The 19617-nt window shown below is 39.4% G+C and overlaps 1 protein-coding gene across 1 annotated transcript; it reads left to right on the top strand.

The window, feature by feature from the left end:
- Positions 1 to 9825: 9825 nt before the first annotated feature.
- Positions 9826 to 12087, top strand: LOC136668414 (cystatin-B-like). The gene is made up of 3 exons (XM_066645926.1): positions 9826 to 9942; positions 11052 to 11153; positions 11282 to 12087. Exons 1-3 carry the CDS (start codon positions 9871 to 9873, stop codon positions 11408 to 11410), a joined length of 303 nt encoding a protein of 100 aa, XP_066502023.1. The 5' UTR covers positions 9826 to 9870; the 3' UTR covers positions 11411 to 12087.
- The last annotated feature ends 7530 nt before the right edge of the window (positions 12088 to 19617 follow it).

Raw genomic sequence — 19617 nt, forward strand, 5'->3', positions numbered from 1 at the left:
CAATTCAGGGTCGCGGTGGGTCCAGAGCCTACCTGGAATCATTGGGCGCAAGGTGGGAATACACCCTGGAGGGGGCACCAGTCCTTCCACTGTCATATTTTTTATTAATTAAGTGTATTGGGTTAAACAGATTTTTAAAAAAAAGGTAAAATTTAATGTATATATTAAAATGTCAGTTTTGCGTATTTCCTCTTCAGGTGGATTTTTATTCATTTAAAAATTGCTATATTTTTGATTTTGCCTTTTTACTTAAGTAATTGTTTTGTACATTGTTGATTATGGAAGCTTATCAATATTCAAATAAATATGAAAATGTGATAAGCAAAATGGCAATACAATTTTGAATTTAAATTTCCTTTTCATACATGCAAGATTTATCTCAAAATGGTTTGTCACTGGGGTGGTATATATAAAGCTAATGTTAATGATACATTTTAGCCCCTTATGGTTCCAAGTATATTAACTAGTAAAAAAACATAAAAGAACTACATTAAAGAACACTGAAAGGTACTGTATTTTGCCTAAAAAAGGTACAGCCCCAGTGACAAGTTTTTGTACACTCTGTACTTTGTTCAAATCTTTACTTCATTTTCTTAGGATGTACATTTTTGTTTCATTTACATGTGTAATCATATACAGAATATTACATTTTTTATATTTTCATTAAATATATATATATATATATATATATATATATATATATATATATATATATATATATATTAAATACATTTATACATGTAATTGTGTGCCATATTTGAGTCACATATTTTGGGCTAATTACAAAAATTTGCATATATGTTTATAAATATTTTGTTTTTACCTATGGGTGTAATGTTTTTTCCAACCAGGATTGTGAACTGACAGGTATTAAATACTAATAGAAGTGCTAATGGGTTACATGATGGAAACTATTAAATGTAGACACAATTAAAAACAGTCTGAACCATTAAATTCTTAATGGGACCTACTGTACTTTGAAAGTACATGTGTAATGTGACTCTGTTACTCGTCTTTTCAAAGTTTGTTTGGATGTCTTTTCAACTTTAATCCAGTGTTTATTGAATGACATTTAAGTACGCGATTTCAACGTTGAATTAACGGCTTTAAAAGGACGTCTTGAATGTGATTTTGTTAGTCGTCTTTTCAACGTCAGTGTTTGGACGTCTTTTCAACTTTCATTTTCAACCTTAAAAAAAAACACTGATTGAACGACATTTAGGTAAGTGATTTCAACGTTGAAATAACGGCTTTAAAAGGACGTCTTTAATGTGGCTTTTTAGGCGTCTTTTCAACGTCTGTGTTTGGACGTCTTTTCAACTTTCATTTTCAACCTCAAAAACGTTGATTAGACGACAGTCAAGTACGTTATTTCAACGTTGAATCAACGGCTATATGTTTACTGGGTTGTCATCGTTTCCTTTCCACCGTCATTGTAGCAAGTCTGTCTGTTTCTGTTTGGTTATAGTTCGCTTTATTAAACGTCTGTGTTATTAGCGTGTGCATCCGACATCCGTGAATCGTGACAAAATGACAGATCCATTAAGGGACGCAGCTAACACAGACAAGCCGTTTGCTAGGTGCGCTATTCGCTGGACGCCGTTTCGTCCAAGAGATTCGGTGGTGTATGTTTTAGAGGTGGCTGCGGAATGGAGTAGCCGGCTTCAGCATGTGCACGCCGCTGTTGCTCAGCGCCTTCAGGAGGAGTCCACTCATGAACCGAGTGATTTCTCCAGCGCGAGTCGAAGGAGCTCCTGTCCCCTAGAAGGTGGCTTCCACGGCCGCTCCTGTCCCCGTGATGGTGGCTTCCACGGCCGCTCCTGTCCCCGAGAAGGTGGCTTCCACGGCCGCTCCTGTCCCCGAGAAGGCGGCTTCCAAGGCCGCTCCTGTCCCCGTGATGGTGGCTTCCACGGCTGCTCCTGTCCCAGAGAAGGCGGCGTCCCCCGCCGCTCCAGCTCCAGAGAAGACGGCGTCCGCCGTACCTGCTCCTGCAAAGGCGGCATATCCCACCGCTTCTGTTCCAGCGATGGTGGCTACTCACGCCGCTTCTGTTCCCGCAAAGGTGGCATCCGCCGCTCCTGTTCCCATGACGGCGGTGTCCTCCACCGCTTATGTTCCTGCGCCAGCTGTGTCCCCCACCGCTTCTGTTCCTGCACTGGCGGTGTCCCCCACCGCTTTTGCCCCGTGACTGTGGCTTCGGCAGCCTCTGCCCCCGCGACTGTGGCCCCGGCCGCTTCTGCACCCGCGACTGTGGCCCCGGCCGCTTCATGTCGTGTCCGTAGGCCGGCCCAAGGACTTCTGGGCCGATCCCCAGAACTGTGCCCAGGCTGGTACCTCAGGCTTCCCCACAGACTTTTGCCAGTCCTGGGCACCCCACCGTTATTTTGGTTCCCCTGTCTGTTCCTGTCTCTATCGAAGTCTCTGTTCCTGTCCCTGTCACTGTGTTCGTTTCTGTCCCCGTAAACGTCCTGGTCCCTGTTCCCCTGCCAAGTCCAATTCAGTCCCCATTTCAACCCTCTGTCCTGTCTCAAGTCTCCAGTCCATTCCCAGCACCTAGTCCTGTCACCTGTCCTGTCTCAAGTCCAGTCCCCGTACCCATCCAGTGTCCAGTCTAATGTTTCTGTTCCTCTCCAGTCCAGTGTTATGTCACCTGTCTCTGTTCCTGTCCAGTCTCAGTACTTGTCTCCTGTCTCGTCCTTAGTCCGGTCCCAGTACCCAGCCTCAGTCCCATCACTTGTCCTGTCTCCTTTTCCGTCCAGTGTTCCGTCCAATGTCCAACACCCTGTCTTGTCCTCCGTCCAGTCACATGTGCCTGCTCCTGTCCTGTCCCCCGTCCATTCTCTTGTTTCTAGTCTTGTTCGTTCCCCTCTTCAGTCCAGTGCTTTGTCACCCGTATCTAGTTCTGTCTTGTCTCAGTTTCAGTCTCCATTTCTGTCCTCTGTCTTGTCCCGAGGCCCATCTCCTGTTTCTAGCCCTGTCCAGTGTCCGTTTCAGTCTAGTCTCTTGTCCTCAGTTCAATCTCCATTCCAGTCCTTGTTCCACTATGGTGTTCAATCTCCTGTTTCTGCCCCTGTCCTGTCCTGAGTCCAGTCTCCATTCTAGTCACGTGCCTTGTCTCTTGTCTACTCCCCTGTTCAGTCTACTGTCTGGTCTCAAGTTTCGTCTCCCAATGCTCCGCTTTGTGAGTCTCCTGTTTGCGGTCCTGTCACGTCCCCAGCTCCATTTCCTGTGTCTTTTCCTGTCTTGTCCTGAGTTCTGTCTCCAGTTGGTTTCTTGTCTTGTTTTCCTTGCTCCTCTCCTGCGCCAGCTCCTGGGGGTTCTAGGTTTACGCGCCCCGGGAGTTGCGCGTTTTGGAGGGGGCATCTGTCACTTCCTGTGTTTGTTTTCCCTGCCATGTGCTCTCTTAGCACATGGCTCTGTTTGTTTTTGTTTGTGTCTCCGCCCTTGTCCTCATCAGTCTCATTGGTTATCCGTCCCCCTTGTTATCTGTTTCAGGTGTGTCTCGTCTGTATCATGTTCCCTTGTGTCATTTCCTGGGTATCGGTTATTAGTATTGTATTGTTTAATTGTGTAATGTCGTTTCAACTATTGTCATCGTTTCCTTTCCACCGTCATTGTAGCAAGTCTGTCTGTTTCTGTTTGGTTGTAGTTTGCTATAATAAACCTCTGTGTTATTTGCATGTGCGTCCGACATCAATGAATCGTGACATTTGTGTAGGCTACTGTTTATGGACAAGAAACTAGTAATTTGACTGAAATGCAAAATAGCTGATAGAGGTGCTATTGGGATTGTTGGTGCCGTAGCATGTAAATTTCACATGGAACTGGTGGCACTGAGCATGCATTAATGGTGCTTAATTAGTGGGGCTAGGTACAGTCTTAGTCTCCTGGGAGGCCAGTGTGGATTTACAGTTGTTGATGGTAAAGGGTAAGGTGTAGGATTCATAGGATTTAACAGGAGTTTTGGTGGGTTCAGGTAGGAAGAGAGTGTGGTGGGCCCTATGTGAAGCTAATAGATTGGTATAGAATATTTTGCGTCTTATCTTGTGTAGGATTATAATATATCTAGAAATACAGTTGCATTACTCTGTTGACATTGTCGCTTAACTTCAGTCCCCCAACATTTGCTAGCTTTTCTGTCAGCAAGAACATTATTTTTAAAAGTTTTAAACATGTCTTTTTATTCTACACTTTTAACTGAAAATCATGTTTGTTCATTTTCTTGTTAATCTTACAACAGTAGCAAATGTTTAGTTATTCTCGATTGCGTCTTTTGGACTGCCATGTTTGTGACTAGCCTGTTTTGGTTTGGTGTCTTGGGACTCCACATTGATAAACTAACTAGTGAAAGGATGTGGAAGTCTCCTGAGATTTGTATTTTTCTGTGCATTTAAATTTATGCCAGAGTTTCAAATAAAATCCACAAGCAGAATATTAATAGACTGTGTGCACTGTCATCAGTTTTCTTTTGGAATATGCCCCCTCAGTTGGATTATGTGGCAAACCATTCTGCAACAAGGCTTTGTTTATTAGGAGAAACAGTGAAACCAGGAATGAAACAAACAATTATCTAAAGACTGCTCTCTTACTCACTCACTCACACTCTTTACCTTTCCAAAATTTTTGTATCATATTTATCCTCAAATAAAAGAAATGTATTTGTGCAAACACTAGGAGGTGGTGTTGACATAGATTTTACAATAACAAGATGTTATCTTTATTTCATGCTTTTTGTAGAAAACATTGATAAACAAACCCATGTCAAAATCAGGGAACTGTTTCTTTTTTCTTTTACGTTTTTGTATTTCCATCTCATTCTCATCCATTGAGGTCATGTTTGTTTGTTCACATTCTTCAAAGTTGTCTATTAAAGATAACACACAAAATAAAATTGAATCTACAAAATGTAACACAAATGTACAGAAACTAATATAATTACAGAGTCAAACGTGTTGGCTGATCATCTGCAGCTGAAGTAGATGATCATGGTGAGTTTTTAGCAGAACCATTCCTATAATGCTTGTAATAAACAAAATGTAACAAATTCAAACAATCACAATTATTAATTATAATCATACACAAGGTAAGATATCAAATATCCTATGCCAATCCATTAGAGCTTTACAATTTCCACCACACTCTCTTCTTACCTGCAGCCACCAAAATCCTGTTGAATCCTACACCTCAACACTAATAATAACCTTTATGTGAAGTAAGCTTCATTTTGTTTCAGTGGGAATTTTCCCCAGTTCTCATTTGGTTTCTTTTTCTCATTTAAAACATTTGAAGAGTTTAGTCCTGGAGGCCGGTCGGTTCACTTTACTGTTAGGGAATACAAGTTTTGGTGGTAAAACACACAATGAGAATGAAATAATGTTCCTTAGCAAATATATTGTTCGAAACCAAATGTCAAGATTTATAACATTCAAAAAAAGCCTAATCCCCATAACATTATTCCACCCCAAGATCTTTTAAAGTCCACAAATCCACAGGTTCTTCAAAAGTGCTGGAATTGCCCAGTCCATCAACATCCAAAAAAAAAATCTTTATAGCTTTAGCAATGCATTGCACAAGAAAACAATATGGATGGATCTCACCGGTTTGCAGGCCTGCTTCCAGTTTAATCATAGAATCACGGAAGGAATCCTCTTTTATAGATCCACCTTCATCCTATGTTGGCCTATTGTGGGGACCATTATAGGCCTATTATATTTCTATTATCAGATTTGTACTGCTGGCAAATTGTGCACAAGTTCACTTGCTGCCAAACATCTTTTCAGACTGTGGGCCACTAGGCCACCTCTAAAATCCTCAACAGAGTCTTAAGTCTACACCAATGCCCCCCTAAAGGATTATCATGGAAGTAATGGAGAAAACCAGTGGTCATCTCCTTTGGCACTACCAACTGATACTTCCAACCCACACCTTTCACTGGTGTGGTCCTGTAAAGAACATCTTGCAGTATATCCCATCCAATGCGCTCTGTCTGTTTATTGAGATCAGTATCTTTTACAATTTCTGGATCTTGCTTTTGGACATGTGCAATCTCAGCCAGAGGAGTGGGTAACTCCGATGGGTAAGTTGGGGAACGGGGGAATAAATAAACAGCCATCACTGACACTTGTTCAGGCTCCACTGCCTGTGACAGGGCATCTGGCACAATGTTCATACAACCTTTACAATACTGAACATCAAAGTTAAATTGCTGCAGTCTCAAAGTCCAGTGAATCAGCCTAGAACTAATTTTAGGACAGTTGAAAGCCCCAGCATTATGGTCTGTACGATAAACTTTTCTCTATCCAAATAATGGCGCCATTTTTCTACAGCCCAAACCACTGCTAAGCACACTTTTTCTGAAGTTGAGTAGTTGCATTCTGCCCCACGGAGTGCTCTGGAGGCATACGCAATCACTCTCACACCCTCCAAAGTCTCCTGGGTCAGAACAGCCCCTAATCCCACCTCACTAGCATCGGTATGCACCTGAAAAGGATAAGTGAAATCTGGTTGGGCCAGTACGGGGGTGGGGGGGGCATCAAAACTCTTCTGACATTCTTCAGTCCACGCCCACTTGACTCCTTTTCTCTTCAGATGATTTAAAGGAGCTGCGAGACCTGCAAAGTGGGGAATAAATTTATAATACCACCCCACTAGGCCCAAAAACCTTTGCAAAGCCTTAATGTCTTGTGGAATAGGATAATTAATCACAGCTTGCAATTTCTCTTTGTCAACTTCCACCCCCCTTCCTGAGATAACATGTCCCAAAAATTTTATCTGAGTTTTCCAGAATTGGCACTTTTTCAAATTAAGAGTGAGGTTTGCAGCATGAGGTTTGGCAAATACAGCTTTAAAATGGAATCCTAATATGTTCCGAATCTGAGGTGGATCGGCGTATTTTGATTTATAATTGCAATCCAGCTTTGGTCAGTAGTTTAAGGGGGACAGTCCACAAGGTGGAACAACTGGTTAAAGTTGGATCGATGGTGGAACGTGACTGGGCTGTTAAGAAGGACTACTGGGCAAGAGTGAATAGTCAGGCTTCTAGTGATAAAACTTTACATCTATTAGTTGTGCCCATTGAAACGAGGGGACTCCAAGGAGAAGTTGTGCTGGATACAGGTTGCACATATACTCTGATGCAGAAGAGTTTATGGCAAAAATAGCCAGAGAAGGATAAAAACTTAGTTCAGGGGATCCCCTAACTTTTGTGTTAGCTGATGGTAAATCACACCGGGCTGAAGGGAAGTCGCAGCTGACTTACACCTGGCATGGGGCTGTATGGTCCTTGGAGACCTACGTTATGGATAATAGTAACTTGGCTTTTCCTCTTATTCTGGAGCTAGATTTTTAACGAAGGCTCAGGTCCAGTTAAACTTGGGGGAACGAGTTTATGGGGTATTTAATCATGGGAAGAGATGTTCTTTCCATTTTAAAACAGATTTCCATATAACTTGAACTGGTCACCATCAGCAGAATTAAGAAAGGCTGTGAATTTATATGTGGCTGTGGGCTCTGTTTCCTCCAGAAGCTGGGAGACAATGGATGCATCCCCTGAGGTCCAGGAAGCCCTGATGAAGTCTCATCCACCTGAGGTGCAGAAGCTGTTTCAAATATGGCCTTCAATGTGCTCATAAAAAATAGGGAGAACTACGGTAATTCAGCATCATGTATATACCAGTGATGAGACACCGGTTAGGGTTAAGGCATGTTCCCCGAAATAAAAGTATAATAGAAGAGAATATAGTACGGATGTTAGAAGACGACATCCTAGAGCCATCTAGGTCTGCCTGGGCTTCTCCTGTGGTGTTGGTAAAAAAAAACGGATGGTTCTTATCAATTCTGTGTGGATTCTTGAAAGTTGAAATCCAAAACAGCCCAAGACGTATATACCATGCCTTTGATACATGATATTTTAGAATCGTTACAGGGGGCGTCGTATTTTTGTTCTTTAGATTTAATGTCAGGCTATTGGCAGGTAGCAATGGATCCCAGAAGCAGGGAGAAAACTGCATTTATTACCCATTTAGGCCTATATCAGTTTAAATCTATGTCCTTTGGGTTAAAAAATGCAGGGGCCACTTTCCAACGGCTTATGGATACGAGGCCATATATGTTTTGTATAGATAGACAATATTATTGTTTATTCTCCCAATCCTGAGCAACATTTGGAAGATCTTAAACACAGAGCTCTGAAATCGTAGGCAAAATCTCTTATGCTTTGGTCGGGAGCCTTGACGGTCACACGCATCTGTTCTTCTACTTCCATCAGATAATCAGAAGGTAAGAAGGCGGACAAAAAAAGCATTCTTAAATTTAGTCCAGTTATGAACCTTTGTCTTCTCGGCCATCCACCAGCTCTTAGCGGACTGTGTTAGAACTGTTGACAATGTGGCAGCGAGTTCAGCATCAGCCAAAGGCCTTAGTGACAGAAAATTCTCACACTGCTCAATAAAGCTCAACACTGCAGGAGTATCCCGGAATTCCCCGAAAGTTGGAAAATCGAACCGAACAGGAGGCTTAGTGGCAAAAGTAGGAGGGCCAGACACATTACCAGAAGAGGGAGTTCTGACGTTACTAAGGTTACGCGTGGGATAATAAAAGGAAGTTTGATAAGTAGGGGTACTAGAACAATCTATCTTGCTTATTTCCCTCTTCCATTTCTGCCTAATCCCCTTAACACTATTCCACCCCAAGATCTTTTAAAGTCCACAAATCCATATGTTCTTCAAAAGTCCCGGAATTGCCCAGTCCATCAACGTCCAAAAAATATCCTTATAGCTTCAGCAATGCATTGCACAAAAAAACAATATGGACGGATCTCACCGGTTTGCAGGCCTGCTTCCAGCTTAACCATAGGATCACAGAAGGAATCCTCTTTTATAGATCCATCTTCATCCTATGTTGGCCTATTGTGGGGACCCCCAGTTTCCTTGACTATACGCCACAGGTTGAAGCTCAGTCCTCACTTTAATGACAGCTTGGCCATCTTCTCTTCACCCTCATGGTTCCTCAAACACTTCACTTTTTTCCCTGACTCCTCCCCTTTCTTAAAGTTACATCCAACTCTATAAATGGGCAGTTTAGAAAAAGACCTTGGCTTCAAATCTCTACATCATCTTCTCATTCCTAAAATACCCTCTTTAACACACACAGTTTCTTTTTAATCTTTCTAGATTTCTCTGGCTTCATTCACCACAAAAAGAAAACAAAAAATCACCAAACATCCCTCCCATGTGACGTTGTCACAATTTGTCTGGTTCCTGTAAAAGAACACAGTAAGTGGCCTTGTCTATGTGAAATGTTGACCATTTTCTTTTCAAAATCATTTTTGTCTACAATCCTTCGCTTTCCTTTTTTAATAATAATAATAATATACACACATTAACAGCAACAACAATCATAATGTGTAATGGAAACGTTTTGTCTTTTTATCGGCCTGTTTTTAACATTGTGTGTGTGTGTGTGTGTGTGTGTGTGGCAAGTCACGGGACATATGATCTATAGCTGATATTGAGTGTGATTTTCAGGCAATTTTTCAGTTTGATTTGAAGATCTGCGAATTAAACCATCTGTCGGCGAGGAGAAGGGACTAAACGGACTTCATTAAATTATTTGGGAGATATCTAAAGACACCATTTTAGACAGATGTCTCCATTAAACCTGTAGGGTATTGAGTAAGATAAGAGACGGTGTGGCATGTTTTGTTCTTCACCGCAGATCAGAGGGCCATTAGTGAGCGCTTTGGTCTCCCCCTGAGTCACAGATCATGTGATGAGCCATTACGTGGGAGGGGAGTCGTATAAATAAAGGTCTCTTCAGAGAAGCAGGATCAGTGTAACATTACATTTGCCTTTATTTTTCAGAGCTATTAATATGGATCAGGTGTGTGGAGGAACCTCTGAGGCCAAGGATGCAACTCCTGACATTCAGAAAATTTGTGACAAGGTGAGTTTTGGCTCAGAATTTTGTAAAAAAGCAGCTAAAAGTTTGGATCAAAATTGACATGAACAGGAAGGGACTTTTATTTATTTTTATTTTTACTGAATGAAATGAATGGTTTTGGAAATCTCGTTTATAAGAAAAACTAATATTTAAAAGATATTTATGAATGTGTATATGTAACTATTTGATAAGAATGATAAAGAGCGACTTTAATGAGACCTTCGCAAATGTCACTGGATAATTGCCACCAACTTAATCGTTACTGTGTAGTTGTGGAAATCTTCCTTAAAACACCACTTAGCTTTTTTCCTGCTGTTTTTTCACGTCACTCTACTGGTCTCTGATGTGATAAAAGTATGGACAATCTTGTTTTGATCTTTCACAAAGTTTTCTTTGTGTTTTTCTCATGGCTTATTGAAGAAAAACGTTTTGTAAGTTTTAAACCACATTCAGTAGTAAATGAAAAATATTTTAATGCATGCTTTTATGGCAAAACTCTTGGCAAAAAAATCGATACCTGCCTTAACTATATTTTTTGGATATACATATTTTTATATGAACAGTGACAATATGCAAATTACCTGTAAGGGTAACTTATGCACATTGACAAATGTTGGCCTTTGCACCTTTCAATAATAAATGTCTGGAAGGTTCCTTTCTCATTTGGCACAGAGAAAGTTCAGTCAGTTTTTTTCCCCAAAGCTGAAACATGGAGTAACCTGACCACACCCTACCTTTCCAGTTTTGGTTGAACAACTCCAAACGTACTCCTTTTCTCTGTATTAGTTATATATTGCTTTTAGGCTGCGTTCTCATTTGTAATTATACAAAAATCCAAATAAATGAGACCCAAAAAAGTTATAAACATTCATAGCAGTATGGCCCAGTGCCGCTTTGTGAGTTTTACATATATTTGTGTTTTACATATGTGCCTTTAGTAATCCCACTAAGACAGAGTAGAAAGTCTATGGTTTTAAATACGTACGTCAGAACAAAGAAGCACTAAATTGTGCCGTGAACTTTAGCAGTGTGTTCCACCTTATCTATCCAATAAACACAAAATGTCACTTTCATTTATTTTATATGAAATTAATGTTTTTTTTAAACTTCAGATGAAGCCTCATGCAGAGCAGAAAGCCGGTAAAAAGTTTGACAAGTTTGTTGCCAAATCTTACAAGACACAGCTCGTAGCAGGGACAAACTACTTCATCAAGGTATGACATATAGGAAGCTAATTCCATCCAAATAAAAAGTTTGGAACCTAATATGCTTTGAATAAAACTGGCTTTTCCAAATCCTGCATCACTGCCATTGACAGTTGTTCATGTGTTTTATGTTCCAGGTCCACACTGGAGGAGATGACTATGTCCACTTGTGTGTTTATAAGCAGCTGGCTTGTAACGGTGGAAAACTGGAGCTTCATGGTGTACAGACCACTAAAACCTGCAATGACCCAATCGTATATTTCTAAACAAAGGTTAAGGAGTTATACTCACACACAGGCTGTTCCAAACAGGCACCCTCTATGTGTTACTTTAAACCATGTTCAACAATCTGAATATGGGCCACAATACAAAAGGTTTACAATGATTCTTTTTCTGATATCTAAGGGTTAAGACCCCTTCCCGATATGGCACAATTATTGTAATTTCTTTAGTATGTGTCCGTATTCTTCTCTATATTTTTCTCATTGTCAAGTAATTTGAGCATGAGCACAAGCTTTAAACCCACAAAGAGAAGTTTAATAATGTCCATCAATATTTTTTCTGATGTTTTTGGCCTTCCATTTTGTTTAACATTTTAACCAGATTTACACATAGCTGCTTACTGTTACATATGTGCAAAATGTAGAAATACACCTGTGTAATGTATTAATATTTCTTAAGTGAAATTATTATTGAAATAAAAATTACAGCAACCTCTGTGTTCATTGTGTAATAGAGAAAATGGGTATTTTTCATCAGTGTTAATGTAGCCCTTCATATTTGTTCCTAACTGTAGTGTTTAATTTCCATTGTATTAGTTCAGCTGTTCTCCTTTAATACTGTTCACAGCTCTCAATTGAGAGATTTATCATTTACTACGTGAAGGGACACCAAATCTGAACCAAAATTCCGCCAAAAGTAAACTTACTGTAAATATGTATAAGCCGTGTTATTATATTATACCCCTATCACTAGGGAGATATTTATGGTTCAAAGATGTTTGCATTGGATTATATACATGGGCTGTTTCTTCCAAACAAATTGCATGAATACACTTTTCTCCTTATTGCACATCTCTAGTAATCCATACATCCCATCTGTGTAGTTACACTTCATCATATTTCTGCTTAACACCAAACATTCTACTTGTATTTAATTCAAAGCCCAATTACCGTCCACTCATGTCATAAAATTAATTTATTCATTGTCTGTAACCTGGTATCCAGTTCAGGATCATCGTGACAAAGTTCTCACATCCTCTAATAAAGAGAACAGACACAGACCACACTTCTGACAGAATGTCTTAGTACGTTTTCTAGTAGATTTATGTCATTTTAATACCAAGTTCTCACATAATAGAATAGATAAACATATTTTCTTTAGTTGTAAATTGTGTAATGTTTCACAACAGAAGATGTTTTGTATTCACAAACGTCTTAACATAAATATGCAATATATAACAAGTAAATTACGTATCTGTTTTGTATTTTTAATTGTTAAGTATGTACTGGAGTAACGTTTAAAAAAATACATACCCAGTGTAAACAAATATTAATCACTGCAACGAGATATATATATATATTTATAAACAGCACAAACACACAAATGTGCACAATGTTTTACATTTTACACATTTAAATCAACTTCTAAAATAGTAGAAAAATAATAATGATTGGTTTAATGTTCAGAAGGCAAATTCTCTTACACTGACGCACACACACATCCATCATCTGTGTCTTCCTCCTCCACAACATCTATCCGGGGCATATTTGAGAATTTTAGCCAGAACCTGGATGACATCAGACTCAGCAAAATCTTGGAGAGTGGGTAGGTGAAGACCCTAGTTGTGGATTATGTACATGGGTTGGCTCGCTGAAGCATATTCTATCATCTTGTGAAGGTGATTTGTCACAGGGTTGGTATACATGGCGACATAATCAGGTGCTAAGGGTTTTAGCATTTTTGTTGGACAGCAAACGTCTAGAGGTTAATGCATTGAGTGGCTGTAGTAATAAAATAGTTAGCTTTGTGCGTGAGTGGGAATGTTTCTGAGAAAGTGCGCAGGCTATAAATATTGGTAAATGGGGTGAAGCACAAGATTGGAAATTGCTGGTGGATGAAGGAAAAAACTATACTCTGGCCAGACTTGCTGCTCTACTCTGAAAGTAAATGTATATTTTATTTAATAGAGTTAACCGTTCCATTTGAGGATGCAGTAGATTAAGGATTTGAAAGGAAAAAGCTGAAGTATGCAGACTTGGCAGCTGATGTTAGGGAACACAGGTTGCAGGCACATATAAGACAGGTAGAGATAGGTGTTGGAGGATTTGTTGCCAAATTGACCACATCCCTGCTTATGCAGTTCGGCATCAGGGCCGTAAACTAAGGGCAGCTGTGAAGGAGTTCTCAGAAACAGCTGAAAGGTCTAGTCAGTGGTTGTGGATAAGGAGAGCACAGATTACTTGGGGAAAAGCACTGTAACGCAAGGCAAGGCAAGTTTATTTATAGAGCACCTTTAATACATAAGCAATTCAAAGTGCTTTACTGAAAAAAAAAACTAATAATAAAATCATAAAAGTCCATTAAAACAATTACATAAAAAGAGTAAAATGATTAAATGATTAAAAATGATTAAAACCATTTAAAATGATACAATAAAAGAAAATAAATAAAATGCTGCTACAGAAATAAAAGTGCAGTATATTTTAAACAGGAATGTTTTAAGTCTTGATTTAAAAGTGTGTAAAGTCGGGACTCTTCTAATATTCTCAGTCAGCTGGTTCCATTTCAGAGTGGTATAGGAGCTAAACGCTGCCTCTCCATGTTTAGTTTTGACCTGAGGCAGGACTAACGGACTAGTTCCTAAAGACCTGAGAGCTCTGCTCGGCTCATATCTCTGTAGCAGATCTGATAAATACGCTGGTCCTACCCCATTAAGACATTTATAGACCAGTAATAACACCTTAAAGTCTATTCTGTAACAGACTGGTATCCAGTGTAAGGATTTGAGGATGGGGTGATGTGATCTCTTCTTTTGCTCCTAGTGAGAACTCTGGCAGCTGCGTTTTGAATCAGCTGAAGCTGTTTAATGATCTTTTTTGGAAGTCCAGCTAAGAGACCATTACAGTAATCAATCCTGCTAGAAATAAAGGCATGGATAAGTTTCTCCAGGTCTGGTTTAGTCAGAAAATCTCTAACCTTACTGATGTTCTTAAGATGATAAAAAGCTGATCTAGTAACCGCTTTAATATGAGACTAAAACTGAGATCTGAGTCCATCAATACACCAATGTTGCAAGCCAATTCTTTAGATTTGAGGGCTTTAAAGTCCAGATACGTAGCCAATCTTTGTCTCTCATTGCTGTTCCCAAATAGTACAGTCTTTGTTTTATCTTTATTCAGCCACAGAAAGTTGTGTCCTATCCAGTTTGTGATGTGTTCAAGGCACTTGCTTAATGAGTCAAATGGACCAGAGTCATTTGGGGACAGGGCCATGTAAATCTGAGTATCATCTGCACAGCTGTGATAGGACAGCCCATAGTCCTGTAGAATCTGGCCAAGAGGAAGCATATATAAATGTAATAAAAGTGGACCAAGAATAGAGCCCTGGGGGACACCACAGGTCACTGGCATGTTCTCTGAAATATTATTTTCTATTTCAACAAAGTAGTTCCTGCCTTCCAGGTAAGAAACAAACCACTTCAGGACTGTTCCAGAGTCCAACCCAGTTTGTGAGTCTATCTAGAAGAATCGTATGGTCAATGGTATCAAAGGCAGCACTAAGGTCAAGATGTAATAGAAGAGATACCTTTCCAGCCTCTGTATTTAAGCGAATGTCATTAATGACCTTGATTAGAGCAATCTCAGCGCTGTGATTAGACCAGAACCCGGACTGGAATTTGTCTAGGCTACTGTTAATGGACAAGAAACTAGTAATTTGTCTGAAAATAGAGGTGCTATTGGGATTGTTGGTGCCGTAGCATGTAATTTTCACACGGAACTGGTGGCACTGAGCATGCATTAATTGTGCTTACTTAGTGGGGCTAGGAACAGTCTTAGTCACCAGGGAGGCCAGTGTGGATTTACAGTTGTTGATGGTAAAGTGTAAGGTGTAGGATTCATAGGACTCATAGGATTTTGGTGGGTTCAGGTAGGAAGAGAGTGTGGTGGGCCCTATGTAAAGCTAATAGATTGGTATAGAATATTTTGCGCCTTATCTTGTGTATGATTATAATATATCTAGAAATACAGTTGCATTACTCTGTTGACATTGTCGTTTAACGTCAGTCCCCCAATGTTTGCTAGCTTTTCTGTCAGCAAGAACATTATTTTTTAAAAGATTTAAGTCATTTTTTTCTACACTTTTAACTGAAAATCATGTTTGTTAATTTTCTTGTTAATCTTAGAACAGTAGCAAATGTTTAGTTATTCTCGATTGCATCTTTTGGACTGCCATATTTGTGACTAGCATGTTTTGGTTTGGTGTCTAGTGAAACACTAGTGAAAGGATTTGGAAGTCTCCTGAGATTTGTATTTTTTTCTGTGCATTTAAATTTATGCCAGAATTTCAAATAAAATCCACAAGCAGAATATTAATAGACTGTGTGCACTGTCATCACATTTCTTTTGGAGTATGCCCCCTCAGTTGGATTATGTGGCAAACCATTCTGCAACAAGGCTTTGTTTATTAGGAGAAACAGTGAAACCAGGAATAAAACATACAATTATCTGTTTAAAGGCTGCTGGAATCAACAGTAGAATACAAACTGCTGTGGTCATTGTGACTGACGTATATTTAAACATAACGCCTTAAGTGCAGTATTAAGAGATGTTCACTGTTCTGTATGTTTAGACGTGAAATTTTGCTAAATCATAATGCAAGTACAGTGGAACCTCTACTATCGAACGCCTATACTAACGAACTTTCCAAGATACGAACCGGGCATTTGAATATTTTTCGTTGCCTCCACCAACAAACCATGACTCTAGAAACTAACCCGAGCCTCCGCCAAGTCGAGTGGAAATGGCCACTGACCCCAATAGGCGAGTCTCCCAGCACACCCTGATTTGAGTGAACTTAGTAGTTTTAGCAATTTAGCATTAGTGTAAATAGCAGACATCTAAATTCGTGCTAAGTTAAGCCGTATCTACGCTTCGTCTCCCCACATTCACCCTACTCTCCGTTATTCCACCCACCCCCCACCTCCCGTCATACAGCCAGTGCCTGTGTTAGTCCTCCAGCCAGTCGTCACGTTTTCGATATGTAACCACTTAAAACTTTATTTCTTTTTTATCACTGTTACCACTGTATTTCTTTTTTATTTTTAGTAATGATACATGTATTTTTTTACTAATTTGTGAGTTTTGTAAACATAGCAAAAAGGGTGAATTTCGGGGTGGGCTGGAACGCATTAATTGATTTTCCATAATTTTAAATGGGGAAAATTGAGTAGAGAAACGAACTTTTCCACTTACGAACCGGGTCACGGAACGGATCAAGTTCGTAGGTAGAGGTTCCACTGTAATGCTAAAATTGCGTGTAGGGATGTATCATTAATTTGTTATGACATTAACATGTATGGCTTGCTTAAATTTTACATTTTATGTTTACATATTTAAACATAAGGCCATAAGTGCAGTATAAAATGATATTCGCTGTTGTGTATGTTTAGACATATGCTCTGTGTCTGTACTCCAAAGAGAGAAATGTTTAGGATAAGCTGTCAGTCAGGATAGGAGACTATACATTTTTTCCTCTTCCTCAGTCCCTTGAATGTGCAAATGTAGACCAAATTTCCTATTACCATATTTGGAAAAGGTTAAGGATCATACAGATGGGAGTGCAAGCCGGGAGAAGAGAGAGAGAGAGAGAAGCGCGCTGAACCGGACAGCTCTCTCATGGGATCCTTAAGAACCCATAAGACACTGTTTCTCTAAATAAAGATGCATTTACACATTTAACCGTGTCTACGGAGATTCTTTTCCATCACCTGTCTTCACAATACAGCAAATAAACAACGTGACCTTTAAAGTTTCACTGTACCAAGCTGTGATAAAAACCACATTAATGCATTTATATGATGCCTGTAGCAGGGTTAAATTTTTTTTTTTTTTTTTTTTTGCTGGTGAAAGTTGATCATTTTTTACATCAGTTTATACTATACAAACTGCTCTCTCAGTTAGTGAGCTGAAGATGACTGTAAAAATGACCTGAGCTCTTTTTATCTAAAAGGTTTTGTTCCCAGTACATTTAAAATCATCTGCTGTGGCTTTCTGTGGTTTTCATGTGGTTAAAAGTAATGGGAAAATCAGTTAGTTTTAAATCTGGTTATGCCTGTACATTAAATGAAAAAAGGACCAAAAACTACACTGATTTTGTAGTTATTCTATACATTACAAATCTAGAAATGCATCATACCATACTCTTTTGTATATCTGCTTTCTGGAGAAAGTCTTCCAAAATATTGAACTCATCCATAGGGTTGCACATCTGAATAGGAAACTTGTCCTTCTCCAAAGTATTAAGCCTCAACTCATAGGTTATCAGCTTAAGCTTTATGTCAGTAAGCTATCATTTATGTCATGTCATTTTTCTGAAATCCTGACAATGTCTGTAATGGAAATTTTTATATGTCTCTGTTGAAAGACCCTGTCTGCTTGTTTTGTCTGTATATTCAATTCTAACCATCAACGCAACTCAGAAAAAGTGTATGTCAGGTCAGTTTCGAGGTCAGTGCCATATCAGAAACAAAACATTTTGTCCTACATCTTGTTTATCAAACTGGGATGTCTCTAAGGAAAATAAGCTTGCAGAAACTTAGAGTGATTATCTTATCTTATCTTATTAGCTTATGACGTATAAACTACCTTTATAAACTCTCTGTGAAAACATCGTCTTTGTCCACATAAACTACTTTCTGATTGCCAATGTTCTGTTAGATTTAAATTCTTAACACTTGTACTTATTTTCTCCACCACAATTTGGCGTTGTCGGCAGGATTTCACACTGTCTTGGAGGGGGGGGTCATTTCCAGTGGAAAGGGACTGATCACCCCTTGAACCCCATCTCACCTGTTTGAGGAACAGGACCCAGACGGACCTCCCATCTCTGATGTGCTGAAATTTGGGAAAGAACCTGGTTGTCGAAAATGTTTTTCCAAATTCCTTGGTGAGTATCTTGCATTTCAGAAGGTGTTTATACGTGTGACTTCTGTAGAATACTGTCTGTGTGAAGGTATTCAATTCTTGGTCGCTCCAAGAATCTTAGAAATGGGTCAAGGTAATTCAAAAGGAAGGGAAAGGGAAACCTGAATTTAATAGAGATGGCAAATGTCAATATTTTATTTGTAATAGAACATAGATGACAGATCAAAAGTTTAATCTGAGTAAATGTATCATTTTAAAGGAAAAATATATTGATTCAAAATTTCACAGTGTCAACAAATCCCAAAAAAGTTGGGACAAGTAGAAATAAGTGGCTGGAAAAATGAAAATTGAGCATTTAACGAACAGCTGGAAGACCAATTTACACCAATTAGGTCAATTGACAACATGATTGAGTACAAAAAGAGTGTCAGTGTCTCTCTGAAGCCAAGATGGTAAGAGGATCACCAATTCCACCATTGTTGTGCAGAAAGATAGTGCAGCGATACCAGAATGGTGTTACCCAGTGTAAAATAGCAAAGACTTTTAAGTTATCATCATCAACCGTGCATAACATCATCAAAAGATTCAGAGAATCTGGAACAATTGCTGTGCATAAGGGTCAAGGCCGTAAAACTCTACTGGATGCTTGTGATCTCCGGGCCCTTAAACATCACTGCACCTCAAACAGGAATGCAACTGTCAAGGAAATAACAGAATGAGCTCAGGAATACTTCCAGAAAGCATTGTCAGTGAACACAATCCACCGTGCAGCCTGCAGTCCAGATCTTTCACCTGTAGAGAACATTTGGCGCATCATAAAGAGGAAGGTGCGACAAAGAAGGCCCAAGCCGATTGAACAGTTAGAGGCCTGTATTAGACATGAATGGGAGAGCATTCCTATTTCTAAACTTGAGAAACTGGTCTCCTCTGTCCCCAGATGTCTATTGAATGTTGTAAGAAAAGGGGGGATGCCACACAGTGGTAAAAAATGGCCTTGTATATTGGGGGCGGGTGGAGTTCCTTTAATGGAATCTTACACTGACAAGCTTTGGTGTCAACATGCAGGAAGTGACACAACCCTATAACATGCTTTCCTTTTATCACCAAATTGCCCTGTGAATCTTTTAGCTCGGGACCTAATGTGTAAATTGGGAATGAAATTGTCAGGCACGAAGGAGGGTATTGAGATAAGCATGTTACATTTGCCACAAATTCGTTTAGAAAAATCAAACCTATGGTTGCCCTTTTTAAATAATTTACGGGCAAAATTTAATTATGATAATGTCAAAATCACAGGGGATTTGCATTGCACTGTTAGTGTGGAAACC

This window comes from Hoplias malabaricus, chromosome 1, assembly GCF_029633855.1.
Source record: "Hoplias malabaricus isolate fHopMal1 chromosome 1, fHopMal1.hap1, whole genome shotgun sequence".
NCBI classification, from domain to species: domain Eukaryota; kingdom Metazoa; phylum Chordata; class Actinopteri; order Characiformes; family Erythrinidae; genus Hoplias; species Hoplias malabaricus.

What these genes read in the sequence shown, in the direction of transcription:
- LOC136668414 (XM_066645926.1), top strand. Translation starts at nt 9,871, where the DNA reads ATGGATCAGGTGTGTGGAGGAACCTCTGAGGCCAAGGATGCAACTCCT. An exon ending in TTCAGAAAATTTGTGACAAG is followed by an intron (nt 9,943 to 11,051) that starts GTGAGTTTTGGC and finishes TTTAAACTTCAG; the next exon opens with ATGAAGCCTCATGCAGAGCA. An exon ending in GGACAAACTACTTCATCAAG is followed by an intron (nt 11,154 to 11,281) that starts GTATGACATATA and finishes TTTATGTTCCAG; the next exon opens with GTCCACACTGGAGGAGATGA.